Source organism: Rhizophagus irregularis, chromosome 5 (assembly GCF_026210795.1).
Source record: "Rhizophagus irregularis chromosome 5, complete sequence".
In the NCBI taxonomy this organism is placed as follows: Eukaryota; Fungi; Glomeromycota; class Glomeromycetes; order Glomerales; family Glomeraceae; genus Rhizophagus; species Rhizophagus irregularis.
In genome coordinates this window covers 3,706,235-3,727,143 of record NC_089433.1, presented here as the reverse complement: position 1 = coordinate 3,727,143, position 20,909 = coordinate 3,706,235, and the positions used below count along the sequence as shown (strand labels likewise).

Sequence of the window (20,909 nt, the reverse complement as noted above, 5' to 3'; positions counted from 1 at the left end):
AATTTGAATTATTTTCAATACTAGTTCTTGAAGATGAAGGTTATCTGCAGCGCCAAAATTTTAAGAAAATCTGAAATGTCAAGTTTATTTAACGAAAACATACCACCATAAATATACCTACATAAAAAAAATTATGTAGATAAGTTTGAGTGTATAATATTTAAAAAAATTTACACTAAAATAATTTGAAAATTTTCCGGTGATATTTGGTAATTTAATGTGTGATAACATTATCTTACTAGAAATCAATCTTCGTGAAATAACATAAAATATTCATATGAATACGAAAAACTTCAATTGTAATATCATAATATTCATTATCTTCTAATAGTAGTTTAATATAATTTTCAACTTAATAATTTAGAAACAGTTCAGTAGACATTATTTTACGAATTTTTTTTTATTAAAAAAAAAAAATTTTTTTTTAAATTTGTTAATAATAATTGTTACAATTATAATCTATGGCTAGATATTTTCGTTTCATAATGCAAGATACGTTATAAATAAAGTTAATAAATACAAATACGACAATACAATACATTTAATACATTTGAACTTTTTGTTGCGGAATTTTTTGTTATTATTTTTGGATTTTAAAAAAAAATTTATGATTTATTTATATTTATTTGTTATTTGCATTAAAAAATAGGTTTACTTTAATACATAAAGCTTTCATAAGAGAAAAGATTGGTAAATGTCCGAGTATTAAACGTAATACAAGCTACGGAACTATGGAATTATTTCAGTAATGTAAAAAAAAAAGAAAAATGATTAAAATAAAACACGAATACGTTCTCCAATTAAAATCCTTAGTTTATAATTTCGATTTCTTATGGTAATAGGAATTTATTTGTCTCATAAAACTAGCGTTTTACGATTTGAAATACTTCGTAATCTTCTATATTAAAATCACCTCTAGAATCTCTTATCTTCTTTTTATAATGTTGCTTCGAATAACTAATATTATTATAATCTGCAAATTGATCGTTAGAATTAAATATATTAATATCATTGCCAAAGGATGGACCATATTGAAAGCCATTATAAAAGCCACAATTTGTTTCTTCTATATCACTAATTATTGCATTATTAATATCCTTATTTTTAAAAGAAAAAATAAAACTTTCATCAGTTTTATGCCAAGATCCATCAGAAGACATCCATTTTAAAGGATTATATCCGCCAATAATTTCATTCTCCCCTTTTACTTTAAAAAACGTAACAGTATTAGATATATCATCACATAATTCATGAAATTTTTTAGGAGTAAATCCATCTCTACTTCCTCTTAATAATAATTTAAATTTGTACGGTAGATATTCTCTAATATAAGTAAATTTTCTATTATAATTAACATCTATTTTATCAATCCTTCTTGAAATAAATGAAACAATATTTGAATTAACTAATTTTGAATCAATAGTTTTGATATTTCTAGGAAATAAAATATTATCAGTTGATACCCTATCAGGGTCCATATAAGAATCTATTAAGTCTTCATAAAGTTGTTTACTTAAGAGTTTTTGATACGGACGAACTTTTTGTGTTAATTCTTTAGATGATAAGCAAAAAAATCGAATTAAGGGCAAACAATTTTGCAAAGTATTTTTCATTGTTTCGAAATCATCGTCTGACCAAGCGTCAGGGTCTGAAACAAGATTTGGATTTTGTGCAAAACCCCATTTTAATACATGTTCCCACACTTCAAATTCTTTCATTTGTAAATCATCCTTTTTAATGAGTGAAATTAGAGATTTTTCAGGAAGGGAAGTAAAATCAAATGACTTAAATATTCTTTCGGGAAATTCAGCCATTAAGTTTGTACAAAATTGTTGAAGTTCTGATAAATTATTAGATTGGAAGCTTGTCCGATGAATAAGTTCAAAATGTTGTTCTAACCATTCAGAATTATTTTCAACTAAATATTTTTGTAAATAATTAACTAGCTCTTGAAGATGAAGCTCATCCGCAGCTACCAATGTATTTAAAATTTCCGAAGTTTCTTGTCCATTCAATGAAATAATTCCACCATAAATATACCTATAATAAAAAATTTAAATATTAATTATTTATAGTAATATAAATTTGATTGTGAGAATTAAAAAGCTTACCTTAAAATAATTTCAAAATTTTTCGGTGATATATTCGGTAATTTAATATGGGTTAATACGTTATCGTTGTTCTTTTTATTGGAAGCTAATATTCGTCGTAAATATGGAGAACGGTAACACAAAATATTCATGTGAGCACGAAAAATTTTTACATTAGGATCTTCACCAACTTCAATTGTAATATCATAATATTCGTTATCTTCTAATAGTTCAATATAGTTTTGGCTTAATAATTTAGAAAACAATTCAGTAGACATTATTTACGATTTTTTTCTTAAAAAAAAAATAAAAAAAAGAGAAAAAAAAACTTTTTTTTAAATTTGGCAAGTTAAATAATAATTATTATATTGATGTACAATTATATAATCATTGACTAGATAAAATAAGTATAAATTTCGTTTCACAATGCAAGCCACGTTACTCGGGTCTAACTATTTTTGTTCAACTATAACCGAATATTCAAAGATTTTTATATAGTAAACTTTATATTAATATAAAAAGTTCCTTTAAACGAAAGTTTTCAATTTTATCATTTTAAAGCATCAAGAGCTCCCAAGTTCTCATATTAAAATAAAAAAGCTTTTTTGATGATATAATATTATATTGAAATTCAAGTAAATCATTTTTATGAGTAAAGAGTTCTGATTCAATTTTTGTGGAAATAATATAAATGTTCTAACTTGGAATGGATAGATCTGCAATTTTCATCATATTGGCGTTTTTAAAATTTGTTTAATTGGTATGAAATGTATAATATATTAACATTTATTTACAAATAAGTATTTTAATTATTTGCATAATTAATTGACCTAATGTTTTAAGATGCCCTTTCTGTTTTAAAAATTTACAGCAAAAAAAATTCTTAGAAAGCAAATCCCTTCACAATCAGGAGTTTCAATCATAATTAAACTGAGTTAAACTGAATAAACTAGAAATAAATTAAAAATTTGCAACAAAGCACTAACTTTTAACATATAATCTAACATATAATTTAATATTTATAATAAATTTAATGATGTTTATATCCTTTATTGTGATTATAGCACTTCAGACGCTCTAAAGATTAATATGGTATACTGTGTAAAATAAAACAAGTTATTTTTCTTTTATTAGATAACTAGATATATTAGTCACATACTTGCAATATAATTTCCTTCAAAGCAGCACAAGTGGGTTCTGTCTATTTGTGTGTAATTTATTGGTTCTTGTTTTTCAAGAATGACCGCCCAGTAGTTGACCTACTATACTATCAGTAACTTTATTTATAAACTCATCTACAGTGATTTTCTCTCTATTTTTATTATTATGACTTATCTATAAAAAATTTTTTATCTAACAAATTATATAAATAAATTATTATGAGAAAGGATTCCTTTCTGCCATTCAAAAATCCAACTAGTATTTTGTCTATGAGTGACAGTCTATCAATTTTATCATTTGGTATGATTTGTTCATTAAATTTTGTTTATTTTCTATATGAAGGACTATTAAAAGAACGTAATAAAATTAATCCTATCATTAATATATAGTAAGTAAAATGGAAGAATTTATTTTTATTTAGTTTTTTTTATGGATTAATTGATATCAGCGTATACAAATAAACACATTTTAACACTAAGTTAAGCTTAACACCAAAGATGCCTTGGTTTAAAATGGAATAACCAAATTATAAAAATATTCCAAGATATCAATTAATCACGTGCATTTTGACCCAATGATCGATCTCATCAAATCACATAATATTTATCATTGACGATCACGAATATTGACATTGAAATATATAATTTATAATAATTATTACAAATATTGGATCATCAGCAAATTAAATGTACGGATAATTTAATACTTATATTAAAATTCAAATTACAATTCACTATTTCATTATTTATCATAATGATATAACAAAATATGAAAATTAATTAAAAAAAAAATCACATTTTCTATAATATGATTTATTCCTTCTATTTGATTTCACCTTATTCTCCTTGATTTCTGCATGTGTTGTTTAATCTCTTACTATTATAATTTGAAGTTCATAATTTTGTTTGAGACATCCTTTCCTGAACATGATTTTTAATTTAAACCTTTTTGTTGATTATACAACACTTCACATTGATAATCATGTGTTAATTTAACGTTAATGTTTACGTAAGAAAAGAAAGTTAATACAAAAATAGAAACACTATATTCGATTATTTAACTAAACCCCTAAGTATTTTTTTTTTTTTGTTTCCAACTCATCTGATAAATTAAAAATTTTATTAAAAAAAAATGATTAAACCTCAAACCCTCGCTTATAATTCTAAGAAAATATTATCAATTCTAAATAATATCTCCAAAATTGATGGAGGCTGCACTTCTCTTATAAAATATCCTGTGCTTATTGGTTCTCGTGCTGCAAAATGGCACGTGCCTTTCTTCCGTGAACCTAATGATTGGGATTTAGTTGCAACCCCTTCACAATCAACTTTATTTATTAATAAAGCTAAAAGTTCTAATGTAACTTTTAAAAATATAAAATTAATTCATTATCCAGGGGGTGGATTAAAACTTGTTGGAGGGTGTATTGACCCATTTACAAATGGAAAATCTATCAACTTTGATATTGAACTTGTCTCTGATAAAATGGATCTTAGAAATATGAAGTCAAATGTTATTCTAAATGAAGAAGAAAGTGATGAGAATGATAATAATAATGAAGATGACAACTATGTTGAGGACAACATAAACTTAAGTGAAAGTAAAATTGAATTTGAAATGTTTAATGATATTCAACAAAAAATAAGTGCTCTGATGATTAGTGATTTGTGTCGCAATATTGAAGATAAAATGTTGTTTCCATTATTATCAAGTTTTCCATGTATTGTTGCTCCATTAAAAATTCTTGAAGCTTTGAAAACATCTCACATTTATTGGCCAGCTGATTTTCAAAAGAATATTGCAGACTTACATTTGTTAAGAATTTTATTGGGATATAATAAAGTATCAATGACTCAACCATTATGCAGTCCACAACGTGATAAGCCAATTGAACTTATGTTAAAGACTCGTATCAAGGAAACTGAAATCATACGAGGTAAACCAGGCGCACACATCAAATTAAATATGACCAATGAAGAATTCTTGGATCACGAAGACATTCTATTTGTACAAAAGCATGTTCCCCATGATTACTTACATGAACTCGTTAAATATGGTGATCAACCAATTTATAAAAGTTTAAAAGATGATCAGGTATAAAAATTTAATTATTATAAGTCATTATTTGTATAAAACCTAAATACTAACATAAAAAAAAAATGCAAAATAGTCTAAAGCATGGACAAAAAAATCTCTTTTTGAGAACCTTGACTATAAAACAAAGCTTAATTGCGTTAAAGAAGAAGCAATGGTAATTGCACTTGAAAGATATCTTATTCCAATGATTTCCAAAAATCAAGAAACTTCTTACAGTTTAGCACTTGCTAGGATTTGCACTACATTGACAAGAGGATGGTTTCGCCAATTTGCAATTGATAATTATTCTAGACTTTCAAATCTTGATAAAGATTTATTACCAATAGCTTATGACATAATTCAAAAATTTCCTATTAAACAAAAAAAATCAGATGCATTAGTACATGACCCGGAAACTCAAGCTATTTTTGAATCTATTCGTCCCTATACTGAGCCAATTTCATCATTTGAGTGCTTTCGTAATATTTATAACATTAGTGTTAATAGAACTGGAATCAAGATTACTTCTCCAGTAAATAGTAACATATCCATTACAGCTATCATTACAACTATGTTTCTACCCATTATGATTGTACCGTAAGTGCTATTTGGACAGCTTCTGTTGTAATCTTACCTAGTGAAGATCTGGAAATCATAAAGTATATGTCAACTTTTCTGTATTTATTTATACTTATGTGTTTATTTATTAACATTATTTAATTTTAAGTAACGAAAAAAAAAATGGTCATGCCAAAAACATGTAAGTGTTTTAATGTGTCAAAATAATTATTTTCATCATAAGAAATCTCAAATTTAACTTAAAAATTTATTTTAGAGATCCACTTGAACAATATGATTATGAAGATCCATTGAATCTTCACCCTTATTATTATTATGATGTTAGAGAACTTTCAGAATTAACTTCTAAGCATGTTTTTGTATTTGGAGCTAGTGTAGATAATAACGACGGAAGTTGGCATATGGACAGTCCAAATGTAGCAGATCTTTGGGCTCCAATATGTATTAAAGCCAAATCAGCTGATTATATTGCTAGTGTACTTAAAATCCCTGTTCTTACTGGTGATTTATTATTTAAATATGTGCTTGATTGTTTACAACCAACTATACAAAATAATGGAGAGACACCACTTAAATATTGGATTAATGGATTAAAAAGTAAAGGAGATATTCCAATTGAACCAAAGCAACATCTTTGGTATCATGCTTGGAATCATGCATTAAATGGTGGAAAATTTATTTATTAATTACTATGAATTAGTGATTATCATATTTGAATTTTCTTACAAATAAATCAAATAAATAAAGTTAAACTAGCAAATTAAGTTTTTTCAGATGATTTTCTTAGCGAGGGGATTTTGTCCCCAAGAAAAGTATTTAATATTATTAGAATTATGATATTTATTGTTCTCCCTTAAAAATTTAAAGTTATTTTTCGACAATCATAATTTAAAAAACGAGAAAAATTCTTAAAAACTTAAATTAATTTAGAGCTTTTCTTTAGTGTTTTCAATTTATCCTGGTCAACCCAAATTTTTCAAGAATATTTTTTTTATTCAGTTACTAAATTATGTATCTTGTGAGGATTTCATCTACCAAGCACAATATTTTGTATTATATTTAAGAAATATGGCTAATAACATCAAATTTTACATTTAAAGGAACATCATATTCTTCAAGCATTGAATATTCTACAATGAAAGAAGGAAGCTTTTTTCTTAATATCCTGTTATTTACAATAATTAATGAACTTTTTTTTTTTATCAAAAAAGTAAAAACAAAGCATTTTTTGAGAAAACATAAAAGAGAATAAAATATTTCATTTCGTTCGGTATACACATAATTATAGAATTCTAATTAATTATAATATTATGAGCGGATTTTAAAATTTTTTACTAGATAATATTAATTTCTAATTTTTTAATTATTATATCTATAATTTTTTTATTTGATAATGGTACTATTGGGATTTAATTGTCAATATAAATAAATTCCTCAGCTATAATATGACCTTGTAAATTTAGTTTTTTGTAATTCCAAATAAACTTTATTGATATCATCTTGATATTCACTAAATTAGATAAATACAAAAAAAGTAGTTCGCAATTAGCATAAATTTATAGTATATGTTCTATAGTAAATTTTTTAAAAAAGTTCACTATATCCAATATCGAGATTTTATTAGTAAGTTTACTATAACGAATAAAATTATTATAAAAAAAGTAAACCGGGAAAATAGAAAAATATTACTATAAGCTGAATTTACTATAACGAACTTCGTTATAACGAGCCTTGATTGTAAAAAACATAATATGATAATGATATTTGAACTTTTATAATATAGAAAATATCATAGATTAATTAAATTAACGTTTTTAATTAGATCTGTGATTCTAACTCTCATTCCTCTGCTAGATCTCACCCTACGCCTTTTAAAGTTGACATATATTACGTTATCCTACATTATTGCAAAATGCAAACCAACAATTATTTCGGTTTCGCCACTATAAATAATTTTATTAAAATAAAATGAAACTCACAAGGGGTTAGTTCACGGTTGCGCAATTTCAATCTTTTTCTACCCATAGTTGCAATTTGCAATATAATTCAACTGGAATCGGTTATCTGAATTTTAGTTTCATTATTCTTATTGATTAATTAAACAATTCAACAGTTTATTATAACAATTCTTGCTAATTGCAAATTTGATATGATCACGGCAGTTCTGCTCATGATATTTAGTTAATTATTTTATAAATAAATGAATACAAAAGGATCGATTATTTACTTGTATTTATTTATATTTGTATCAAAAAAAGAGATTACTTTACTACATAAATAAAACTTCATGTTGAAATTTTAAGAAATAATATCCAAGTATTAAATGTTATACTAGTTATGGAACTATACGGAATTATTCCAGTAGTATTTTAATTATAAAAAAAGGAAAAAAAAACTAAAATAAATATTAATGCGTTTTCTCTAATTTAGTTTGTGATTTTGATTTCTTATGATTAATAGAAATTATTCTTGTCGCCATAAAATTATCGCTTTATGATTTGAAATACTTCATAATCTTCTATAGAAAAATAATCTTCAGAGTCTCTTATCTTTTTTTCATAACAACACTTTTTACAGCGGATTTTATCATAATCTGTAAATTGATCTTTCGAATTATAAAAAACAATATCATCGCCAAAATATGGACCACAATTAGTGTTAAAATAAATAGCATGATTTAAATTTATTACATTACTAATAATTGCATCTTTAATATTCTTGTTTATAAAAGAGAAAATAAAACTACCATTAGTAATACCCCAAGTATCAGCAGAAGATTCCCATTTTAAAGGATTATATCCACCAATAATTTCATCTGTTCCTTTTATTTTAATGAACGTAATAGTATTATATTTACCATTACATAATTCATGAAATTTTCTAGGAGTAAATCCATCTTTACTTCCTCGTAATAGTAAATTAAACTCACGCGGTAAATAATATTCTCTGACATGAGCAAATTTGCTATCATTATTGTCAATCCATCTTAAAATAGTTAAAAAAATATCAAAATCCACAATTTTTGAATCAATAATTTTATTATTTTTAATTTTTCTAGGAAGTAAAATACTATCAGTTGATACAATATCAGGATCCATATAAGAGCATATTAAGTCTTCATATAGTTGCTTACTTAAGAGTTTTTGATAAGGTCGAACTTTTTGCATTATTTCTTTTGATGATAAACAGAAAAATCTAATTAAGGGTAAACAATGTTGTAGGGTATTTTTCATTGTTTTAAAATCATCATCTGACCAAGTATCTGGATTTTGATTAAGAGTTGAGTTTTGAGCAAGTCCCCATTTTAAAACATATTCCCATACTTCAATTTCTTTCATTTGTAAATCATCTCTTTTAATAAGTGTAACTAAAGATTTTTCAGAAAGTGAAGTAAAATCAAACGATTTAAATATTTTTTCAGGAGATTCAGCCATTAGATTTATGCAAAATTGTTGAAGTTCTGATAATGATTTGGATTGGAAGCTCGTCCGATGAACAAGTTCAAAATGTTGTTCCAACCACTCAGAATTATTTTTAATTAAATAATTTTGTAAATGATTAACTAGTTCTTGAAGATGAAGCTCATCTGCAGCTACCAATGTACCTAGAATATCTGAGGTTTCTTGTCCATTGAATGAAAGAATACCACCATATATATACCTATATTAAAAAAAAAAAATTTAAATTAGGTATTTTATATTAAATTTGATTGCATAATAAATAAAAAATTTACCTCAAGATAATTTGAAAGATTTCCGGTGATATATTCGGCAATTTAATATGTGATAAAACACCATTATCATTCTTTTTATTAGAAGCCAAAGTTCGTCGTAAGTACGGAGAACGATAACATAAAATATTCATATGAGCACGAAAGATTTTTACATTAGGATCTTCACCAACTTCAATTGTAATATCATAATATTCATTATCTTCTAATAGTTCAATATAATTTTGACTTAATAATTTAGAAAATAGTTCAATAGACATTATTTTACGTATTTTTTTTTTTTAAAAAAAAGAAAAAAAGGAAAAATGAAAGAAAGAACTTTTTTTTTAAATTTGTTAAATAATATTTATGTACAATAATATAGATAAATTTGTATAAATTTCGTTTCACAATGCAAGGTACATTATAAATAAAGTTAATAAGCAGATTTAGATCTGCAATTCTAACTTCTTAATTCTACGTAAAGTTTTTTTCACCCCAGCCAAATGATCGGCATAGTTTCTAAGCTAAGTGGGCGTACACTACATCCTAGCTTATAAACTGCCCATGGGCCAGATTAGCCCACGAGATCTGATTGGTCCAAACAACTTACCAACATTATAATTACAAATAAGGCAATTTTATAACTTTTGACCGGATATTTACTTATAAACTCATGGTCAAGCATTGCATTAATGTACATTTTGTACCATCTTGTAACTATAAAAAAGGCAAAAATTTTTTCAAGGTTACACATTAATTTGGCCAGAATTAAGATAATTTCGCCCAGCAAAATTTGGCCGGAATTATAAAACGGACATAAATGTCCGTTTGCAAATTTGGCCAGAATTATAAAAACGGACATAAATTTGGCCGGAATTATAAAAACGGACATTTATGTCCGTTTTTGTACATTTGGCCAGCATTATGAATGTAAATATTTTAACTAATTATTCAGTAATCATAAATAAATAAATTATATTTTGTTTGCTTTGTCTCATCAAAATATGCTAAATAGTGGTAATTTCATATTTCTATTATCAATAAATAAAAGTTATTATCATTTATAAATATATAAAAAATTATTTCAAGAAAATGTTAATATGATTTTATTATTTATTTATTAATCCTAAAGGTATAAAACTGCTACCATTTAAATATCTCAAAAAAACAATTCAATAAGCTATATATATTTTATCTTTCTATTTGTAATTACTTGATTTCAAGCTAAAGCAGTTTAGCTTTTAGCAATTTAATGTAAATATTTAATCAGATAATAGACATTTGTTTTTTTTTTAAATCAGAATACTAGATATTGTTTATTATTTATTTAATATATAAAAGTTATATGAACATTGTGTTTTATAAATATTATACGAAAATTTTGTAAAGAAAATTTACAAAAATTTATAATTGATATAATTTATTAATAATTTAATTTATTATTCTAATTGTTATAAAATAATACATCACATGCTATTTATGGAAGTTTACTTTAATATAATATATATATATTACATTAAGAATATATAAATAATTATTTAATTATCCAATTCATTATATACTATCTTTGTAGATAATGTTACATAAATATACTATTTATTTAATGCTATTTGGCATTTAAAAAATTGTTTTATTGAAAAAATATTGACTTTTTGGTTTTTTTATTTTTAAAATTGCCAAAAAATTGGATCTTTCAATTATTAGTATATTAAATATATGTGGAAGTTACATATATAAATATACCTAGTATTTAGTAGTAAATTAAATATATGTAAAAGTTACATAAACATATTGGTATTTAATAATGTAATTTGGTAATTAAAATTATTTTATTAATTAAAATATTTTTTTTATTATTAGATGCTAAAAATTGTCAAAAAATTAGATTCTTTAATTATTAGTACATTACATATGCAATTTAGCAATTGAAAAATTATTTTATTAATAGGCCATTGATTTTATTTTAGTTTTATTCTTTTTTTTAATTAGATATAATTTATTTTAAATATTATTAGAAAGTTAAATGATTTGATTCTTTTAATTATTAGTATATTATTATATCTATAGAAATTGAATAAACATACCTATTTAATGGAATTTAATATTTAAATTATTTTATTAATATAAAACTTAATTTTTGTTTTGTTTTTATTTACAGTATTTATTATTTATTTATTTTTTATTAGATACAAATTATTTTAAATATTGTTAGAAATTAGATCAACAAAATCATTCATTAAAAAAAATTTGGATTTGCGAAATGTACTGGTAAACATTTACTGCAATATTTGCAAATCCAAATTTTTTCAATAAATTTTGTTGATCCAATTTCTAACAATATTTAAAATAATTTGTATCTAATAAAAAAATAAAAAAAATAAAAAAATACTAAAAATACTGTAAATAAAAACAAACAAAAATTAAGTTTTATATTAATAAAATAATTTTAAATATTAAATTCCATTATTAGTAAATAGGTATGTTTATCTAACTTCCATAAATATATAATGTACTAATAATTAAGAATCAAATCCTTTAATTTTCTATCAAATTTTAAATAATTTAGATCAAATAAAAAAATAAAATAATATTAAAATAAAATCAATGTTAATTGCTAAATTACATTAAATAGATTAAATAAGTATGTTTATTTAACTTCTATAAATATGTAATGTATTAATAATTAAAAGAGCCAAATCATTTAAATTTCTATCAATTTTCGAAATAATTTGGATCAAAATCATCAAATAAAAAAAAAAATTAATAAAATCAAAATTAATCAATGTTAATTGCTAAATTACATTACTAAATAAGTATGTTTATTTAACTTCCATAAATATGTAATGTATTAATAATTGAAGGATTTAAATTTCTGACAATTTTTAGATCTAATAAAAAAGTAAATAAAAAACAAAAAAAAATAATGTTTTATTTAATAGCATAATTTTTAAATAATAATTAAAAGATTTAATTTTCTGCATTTTTGAAATAATTTGTATTTAATAGTAAAAAATAAAAACAAAAAATCATTTTTTAAATGTTAAATAACTTAAATTTACAATAAAAAAATTTTTTTTGGTTAAAATATACCAAATTGCTAAAAGTTAAATTGCATTAACTTGTCATCAAGTAATTGTAAAAAAATAATACACAGCTTGTTGGATTGTATTGAGATGTATTAAGTGGTAGGAGTTTTATACCTTTAGGATTAATAAATAATAAGATATTTACATTGTTTGAAAAGAATTTTTTTGTATTCTTAAATATTTCCAAATGCCAATAACTTTCCATGATCTATTGATGATAGAAACCACAATTTAACAATTTAATGTCTTGATGAGACAAAGCTAACAAGTTATAATTTATTTTTTCTATGATTACATAAATTGATGCAATTTATAATATTTGCATTTATAATGCTGACCAAATTTACAAAAACGGACATTAATGTCCGTTTTTATAATTCCGGCCAAATTATGTCCGTTTTTATAATTCTGGCCAAATTTGCAAACGGACATTTATGTCCGTTTTATAATTCCGGCCAAATTTTTCTGGGCGAAATTATCTTAATTCTGGCCAAATTAATGTGTAACCTTGAAAAAATTTTTGCCTTTTTTATAGTTACAAGGTGGTACAAAATGTACATTAATGCAATCCTTAACCATGAGTTTATAAGTAAATATCCGGTCAAAAGTTATAAAATTGCCTTATTTGTAATTAAATGTTGGTAAGTTGTTTGGACCAATCAGATCTCGTGGGCTAATCTGGCCCATGGGCAGTTTATAAGCTAGGATGTAGTGTTTCACCGCCGATTTAGCGTTAAAATCGCCCTTATAATGATTAAATTTTTGATATAAGAAATCAATTGTAAAATATTTAATAAAATATATAAATAAAATTACTAATTTTTTTTTTTATTTATTAGAATAAGAAATTTTCTTTGATTTCTGTAATACATGTGGTTAGTATTTGAAATTACACGCCCACTTAGCTTAGAAACTATGTCGATCATTTGGCTGGGGTGGTTTTTTTAGTTTGTGATCCTATTACGTTATAAAAGATTTCAAATTTCGTTGGTTTTCGTAATTTTTTGGTTTGTATGTGTCTAACCGCTTTTTTGAGTATATGAATTTTTTTTTCGTGTAAATTTGAAATTCTTTCCTGGATTTCCTGCATAAGTGATAAAAAAAAATTAGAATATTAATCGATTACGCAATACAGTATGATAATGAATCGTAATATTTTTTTGAAAGGGTATATATATATTTGTAAAGACCTTTCTGAATACAGGTAGTTTAATTTGTCAGTAAAGATTAATATAAATATAATGTTAAAAACTTTTTTGAATACATCATGACAGACACTTGATTAGTGGTATAGAAACTTTGGAAAAAATCATCGATTACATAATTATTTATTTTTATTACGTACATGTTTTAGATATAACTGATATATTAGCAGGAAAATAATCTATAAAACTACAAAAAAAGATAAAAAAAAATTAATACAAAAAAACCAAAATTAATAATAAAAAATAAAACTTACCGATTCTACAAAAAAAACTTACTGAAGCTGAAGACTGTAAAAGAAAAAGGTATTACAGAAAAAATATATATATATAAATAGAAAATTCAAAAAAGAGAAATACTCGGGTTAACACATACATTGAAAAACATAATACGAAAAATCATTAATTTCACTTATTAAAGGAGATGATTTACAAATGAAGTTTGGATCATATGTTAAAATGGGGTGTCGCACAAAATCAGAATCTTCATTTCAGATCCTTGATACTTAGACAGTGATGATTTCAAAATGATGGAAGATACTTTACAAAATTGTATACCTTTAATCAGATTTTTTTAGTCATATAAAAAACTTTTAAATCACCAAATTTACAAAGATTTATTAAATTCTTATATGGATCCTGATACTGATAGTGAACCAAATTCTAATAACATTCCACTTCCTAGAGATCTAAAATTAACGGAATTATTGATTCAAAGATTATTAATTTAAATATGGATTGATAAAGTTGATATTAATAATAAATTTGCGTATCTTAGAAAATTAGCCGTACAATTTTAAGTTGTCGTTAAGAGAAAGCCAAGATGGATTTTCTCTTAAAAAATTTCATGAATTATGCGATGATAAGCTTAATACCGTTACTTTTATTGAAGTAAAAGGAACTGGAGAAATTCTGAGTGATATAATCCTTCAATATGGAAATCGTCTGGTAATTGGAGTCAATCTTATTATAGTTTTATATTTTCTTTTAAGAATAAAAATAAATTTGATAAGTCAATTTTTATAAGTCATGTAAAAAAATATGGGTAAAGCATTATATTATCCCGGTTGGCATATTATTAATTTCCAAATTTTTCCAAATTTTCAATGTCTACTTTTAACTTTCTGTTGGTGTTCAAATACAACAAATCCACAATAGAATTTCGGTTAATTTCAGTCAGCATTATAAAATAATTACTTTACCTTCGTCTCTACTGATTAAAGTTTTTCTGAATAAAGCGCGTCAATAGCTATCTAATAAAGCTATTATGTTTCAAAGTCCAAAAATTCTTGAGCGTATGAATGCGCGATTCAATTGTGGTTCAACTGCGGTAGTTGTCATTAGTTTAAATGTCAGTAGTTGTTATTAAAAAATTTGGTCCATTATTAATCATGATATTTATGCAAAAAGATAAATATATTATAAAAAAATAACAAACTTTTTCACAATAGTATAAACTGTAAAATTGATAATAAAAGCAGAATCTAAGTTTTACTAGTTGAACAACGCAAACTAAGAAAAGAGCGAAAATCAGGTTTCAAAAATAAAAAAAAAAGTATATCCATCTGGAAATACAAGAAACAAGAATTAAAAATTAAAGAATTAAAATTAAATCAATCTTTTTCATAAATTTTGATAATACTCACTTATTATTACTAAATAAATTATTATTATCCTTTTCGAGTGCCTCTGCTTGCTTTAGAAAGGCAGAATACTACAATGTGCCATAATGTATAAGAAAGCTAGTAAGGGAGACAGTTAACTATTTTCAAGACGATTTGGTCATGTACAGCATACCCTATAGAATTTACAAAATTTTTAGTAACTATCACCTCATACCATATGAGATTTATCACCCTGTTAATTATGCCTAAGCAGGGAACCCCAGGACACCTATGTGGCCATCATAGGATCTATGGCAAATCTTACATAGTATTCAATAATAATAACTAAGTGACCATGATGACATAAAAATATGTGTCATTTCCACGGGCACCACGGCCTGCCCTCCCATATGGATCGGCTTGGGGATCACCTATGTGGCATCATTGTAGCTACGACTTGTGCACAAAGCAGATGACTACATAGCCAGTAGCAAATGGTACGTACTCCGAGCACATAAACCTCTATGTCAATCATAACAGTCCACCATCCGGAAGACTTTCAGCGAACCCTTCTCCGGTGAACTCGTACTCGTACGTCCATCCGGCAAATTGTTATTTATACTCACCACTTAATGCTGTTCCGCTTTGAAGATATGGAAGGAGTTTTGTGTGTAAGTTTGCTTTCGGTAAGAAAGAAGTTTTTTGTTTATAAAATAGTTTAAGAGGAATAAAAAGACCTCTCACATATATCGTAAAAGTTTTGGTGGACCTGGCCGCCTAGAGTATTTGGGTGGAGTATTTGGGTCATCTCAAGTAGTTGGTTCGGATATATATTAGAGAAATTTAGAAATAATAATAAAAAAAAAGGAGGTAAGGCCTTTTTATATATTTTTTTGTAGTACAAACTTTTTACAAATTATGTAATTCGCAATGACCCATTACTGCACTACGCCTCAATCAATCACAATATAATCAACATAGTTACCGATCAATCTATCAATAATTGTCGCGTATTTCTATATTAATTTTCGCGTATGTCGCGTATGTCGCGTAACAAAAATGTCGCATAACTTAACACGGAATTTCATGTACACTCTCATTTTGTAAGTTATATTAATAAATACAGTCAAACTCCGATATAACGATATGTTGAAGATCATTGAAAAATTCCGATATATCAAATTATACCGATATTTACTCTCATATAGTGAGAAAGTAAAATTTAATATATACTGTATATCGGTATATCGAATAACGAATAACAGGTCTTGACTATATTAATAACATTTCCGTTTATTTCGTTTATTTCTGGTTAATAGTACTATTATTTTTTAAAAAAAATCTTAATTAAACATATACAAATTATTTAATTTAAATAGGTATCTTTATGACGTGTTGACATAGCTAAAAAAAAAAGTTTCAATATTACTGATCGTTCCTATTACTTAGATCATCATATTATTATTATATATTGTTTATCATTACTGCAAAAACACTTGAAAAAGTAATAATTGGGTGTCGGAGAATTATTACTCTAAATCCGACCTTAGTCGTGCAAATTTAAAACCCTTATATGGAAGGGTGGAGGGTCAAATTCTAAATATAGATTTAAACTTTTTCAACTCCTCCATTTTCCTTTCCTAAAATTCTTCAATTATATACTACGATATGTCTTTTTTCAGTTGGTACAAAAATCATTTATTCCGTAATGAAATAAGAATTTAATATTATTATAAATTTGAATTTATTCAGGAACATTATTTGTTACAGGAAATATTATAGCACAACAATTTGTTAAACCAAGAGGGTTAAAATCTCATAATTTTTATAGAATTTTAAGACTTGGAGGATTTGGTTTATGTATAGGCAGTATAGCTGTAAGCATTATTATTTAAAGATGAAAAATTTTATTTCTAAAATTTTTTGTAATAAATTAAATAAGGGCCCATCCACAGCTATCTGGTCTTTATTTAGACCGGTTTGCTACTGTTACCAAAATTTTTGCTTGAGATAGAATTAATCAAAGATTATTGTTAGGGTTGCCCATGAAAATAGTTGAAGATCGAACAAGTCACATGATATAGTACACAGAAATCCTATGATTATGGCTGAGTTTATTACAATATGAAACATTACTTATAATATAATTTAGTTTTATTAGTTATTTACATTAATTAACCACTTTTAGTATTATTAGTACTTTTGACTCATAAGTATTCAATTATAAGTATCAGTTTAATTATTATAACCTTAGAAAATTGCTTTATTAGTTTAGCTAGAGAAGTTTCTTGAACTTTACATAGTTGATGAATCATATAGACACATAGAACTTATACGAAATAGCAATAGGAAGGTTTCTACAGATAATTGCAATGGAAAAAGGACAATTGATTGATTAATCGTATTAGTATAATAGGATAATATTGATAAGTTCAAACTGTCATGTGTGCAAATGTAAACATATATAGAGCAATATTTTCTTTTGAATAAAGGTTGTTAACACCTGGGTAATCTAACAGTGAGTTTAGATTGTGTTATCCGAAGTATTGTGTTTTTGTATGATTTGTTGTTAGTTTTTCTTTGTAGTAAACTTTTTGCGTGTTTTATTTGTTTTACCTTTGTGTTTGTTATTATTTGTTTGATAGATTTCTATCTTAAGAAACTCTTACATTGTTTACCATCATCATTATTAATTTTCTACTGAGAATTATTAGTGATACTCTTATATTTGATCACAATATTATCAAAACACTTATCATTTTATTACTTGGCCTTTTTGTCATTGACTGTTCACTTTAACATCTCTGACGTTAGTTATCACTCCATACCAAATCGGTGATAACACTACAATTAATCCCATGTTAGGTAATATATACCTATACATTATAATATTAATTATTTTATTCCAAATTAATTTATTTATTTATTTTCTTTTTCTATAAAGGACTATTAACGCGTGTCACTTTAGATCAGGCTATATTCGCACCATGTTTTATTACAACATTTTTCGTAGGTCAGGCATTATTAGAAGGTCAAGAAAAATCTTAAATTTTAGAAAAGATTGGAGATGTAAATATAAATTCCTCCCAGAATATTTATCTTAAAGATATTGTTTTACTTAATATTAATATTTTTTTTCCTTCTCAATATACACAGGCTTTTGTACCTACTTTAATTAATAATTATAAATTGTGGTCGGTGGTACAATTGCTCAATTTTCATTTTATTCCATTGAATTATAGGATTTTAGTTGGAATACTTATTTATCTGTTATCAATAAGAAAAGTTCCGACAAAGTGAGTGTTAAATAGGAAACGAAAATAAATGGAATTGACTACTAGTGATAAAAATTTTGTTATAAATAAAATTATTAAAACTTTCGTTGATGGTCTAGTAAAATGATGAGATTTCTTCGAACGTATTTATTCACGTCTTATAACTATCAGTTTCTCTTTTTTTACTATTGGAATTATTATAAAAACCAGAAAGTCAATGGAATGTAACGATACAAACAATTAAAATAAAGATACGGAAAATGATATTAAAGAAGTATTCTCTATGATGATGATTTAAATGATTTAATTAAAATCTGGAAACAATATAATAAGTTCGAAAATGAGTATTTTGAATTTTTTATCTTCGAAATAAAAACGTAAATGTAATTACTTGGCATCTAGTAATTGTAAAAGGATGAGAATTGGTCGAGTTATATATACTATGGTTATTTTAATGTCTTTGGCATTGCCTTTTTGAAAACAGCCTACGATTCTGATTTACAGACATTTCACCGACATGTCGAATGTCGATTTCTATTTTGCTGACATGAAAAAAATACCTAACTTCATTTTACTGAAATTACATAAAAATTACCCGACTTCTCACAGAAAATTTATAATTTATCAACTACTTCCTACTGCGCCTTAATTTCAACCTTTAAAAAGCAAAAGAATGATTATCGCGTATTTTTATAGTTAATAGATAAAACTAAATTTATTTAATAAATAAAAATTCTATTTTGCTTGTTACATGCAATAAATTCCGTCAGTAAAAAAACTTTATCAGCTGATTTCATAATGTACAGAACACTTGGCAAATTTTTATGCGAGAGTTTCCGGCTTGTCTGGTTGTTGGCAAATTGAAAAAATAACGAACACATGATTTAGCTAATATCACGTGACTCAATTTTTTGAGCTGATTGGCTACCGACAATCCGACAACCCGGCCAAGTGTAAAGGCAAAATTTCATGTCAATATGTCGATCATGCTTGTAAAATAAATAGTAATTCGTTGAAATGTTTGAGAAATGGCAAGTCGGCAAGCGGCACAGTGAAGTCAGTAAATTTAAGCAGGTGTTTGTAAAATGGATGAATACGTATTTAACATATATATTTTATATGTTTATTAAATTTAGATTTTTTAAAAATAGGAAGAGATAGGCACCGACTACGTTTGGATAGTGAAATCGAAACATAAAGATGAAAAAAGACCAAAATATAGAGATTCAGTGCAGGAAGGTAAGTCTTCAGTTACGGATGATTATCTGAGTGGGATTTACTGGAAAAGAATAGGAAGAAACGATTTATTAGTGAAGAGAGTTGAAGAATACTACGCTCTGAACGCGGTTTATAGTCAAGACTTCATAAAGATCAAGAAGTTAATAAAGATATTAAGAAGCGTGTTAACAGCGGTGAGGTCAGAGAAGATAGAAAAAATTTTAGAGAAATACTGCTGTAGTTAAATGTAGATAGATAATTTAGATGCATTCGTATTTGCAATTACAAATCATCTGTATTGAATTTGTTCGGTATGGGATGATGTTTAATGGTAAATTTCATGCAAAAAAAAATAGAGGGGTGAGTAATTTTAAACAATTAAGTTGGAATGACTAACTGTGCGAACATAAAATCTCGTTAATTTGCGAATTTTATAATGTATGGTCATGAGTCTAATCAATCTCGTTCCCAATTTTAAATTCAAAGCACTTGTATAGGACTCGAGCAATATATACTGTAAATTGATAACAACTCGTTTATTGTTAGCTCTACGCGTCTCTTCAGAACCAGAACTACATAATGCCGCCTAGTATTATCCAAAAAGGACATTATTTTGGTTAGATTCCTTGTTAATCATTACGAAGAAACAAATTATTCGTTTTTTATTTAAAATTCTGCTTACTAATTTATATATATATGTTTATATTTGTACTACTTTTTCTTTTTTAAATAAAGTTGGTTTACTATATAAATAAAAATTCATGTTAAAACTTTAACTTTTTCTTAAATATTTCATAAATTATAAGTGTTAAATAATATCCAAGTGTTAAAAATATCACAAGTTACGGAACTATGAAATCATTCAAATAATATTTTTAATTGTAAAAGAAAAAAAAAAATTAAAAT

General features: G+C 25.1%; 4 protein-coding genes across 4 annotated transcripts; 2 read left to right on the top strand and 2 right to left on the bottom strand.

Moving 5' to 3' along the window:
• Nucleotides 1-635: 635 nt before the first annotated feature.
• Nucleotides 636-2,395, bottom strand: OCT59_025333 (uncharacterized protein). The gene is made up of 2 exons (XM_066137772.1): nucleotides 2,112-2,395; nucleotides 636-2,040 (listed from the first exon to the last, which is right to left on the bottom strand). The coding sequence occupies exons 1-2, from the start codon at nucleotides 2,366-2,368 to the stop codon at nucleotides 864-866; spliced, it is 1,434 nt and encodes a 477-aa protein (XP_065992025.1). The 5' UTR covers nucleotides 2,369-2,395; the 3' UTR covers nucleotides 636-863.
• Nucleotides 2,396-4,382: 1,987 nt separating this feature from the next.
• OCT59_025332 (uncharacterized protein) lies at nucleotides 4,383-6,592 on the top strand (the record flags this gene model as incomplete). Its single annotated transcript, XM_066137763.1, has 4 exons — nucleotides 4,383-5,345; nucleotides 5,422-5,924; nucleotides 6,055-6,087; nucleotides 6,163-6,592. The coding sequence occupies 4 exons, from the start codon at nucleotides 4,383-4,385 to the stop codon at nucleotides 6,590-6,592; spliced, it is 1,929 nt and encodes a 642-aa protein (XP_065992024.1).
• Nucleotides 6,593-8,098: 1,506 nt separating this feature from the next.
• Nucleotides 8,099-9,943, bottom strand: OCT59_025331 (uncharacterized protein). The gene is made up of 2 exons (XM_066137756.1): nucleotides 9,640-9,943; nucleotides 8,099-9,566 (listed from the first exon to the last, which is right to left on the bottom strand). The coding sequence occupies exons 1-2, from the start codon at nucleotides 9,894-9,896 to the stop codon at nucleotides 8,390-8,392; spliced, it is 1,434 nt and encodes a 477-aa protein (XP_065992023.1). The 5' UTR covers nucleotides 9,897-9,943; the 3' UTR covers nucleotides 8,099-8,389.
• A 9,859-nt stretch (nucleotides 9,944-19,802) lies between these two features.
• OCT59_025330 (uncharacterized protein) lies at nucleotides 19,803-20,248 on the top strand (the record flags this gene model as incomplete). Its single annotated transcript, XM_066137751.1, has 2 exons — nucleotides 19,803-19,859; nucleotides 19,937-20,248. 2 exons carry the CDS (start codon nucleotides 19,803-19,805, stop codon nucleotides 20,246-20,248), a joined length of 369 nt encoding a protein of 122 aa, XP_065992022.1.
• Nucleotides 20,249-20,909: the final 661 nt, after the last annotated feature.

Coding starts and splice junctions, on each gene's coding strand:
- OCT59_025333 (XM_066137772.1), bottom strand. CDS start 2,368: ATGTCTACTGAATTGTTTTCTAAATTATTAAGCCAAAACTATATTGAA. Junction 2,041..2,111: donor AATTTTGAAATTATTTTAAG/GTAAGCTTTTTA, acceptor TTTTTATTATAG/GTATATTTATGGTGGAATTA.
- OCT59_025331 (XM_066137756.1), bottom strand. CDS start 9,896: ATGTCTATTGAACTATTTTCTAAATTATTAAGTCAAAATTATATTGAA. Junction 9,567..9,639: donor ATCTTTCAAATTATCTTGAG/GTAAATTTTTTA, acceptor TTTTTAATATAG/GTATATATATGGTGGTATTC.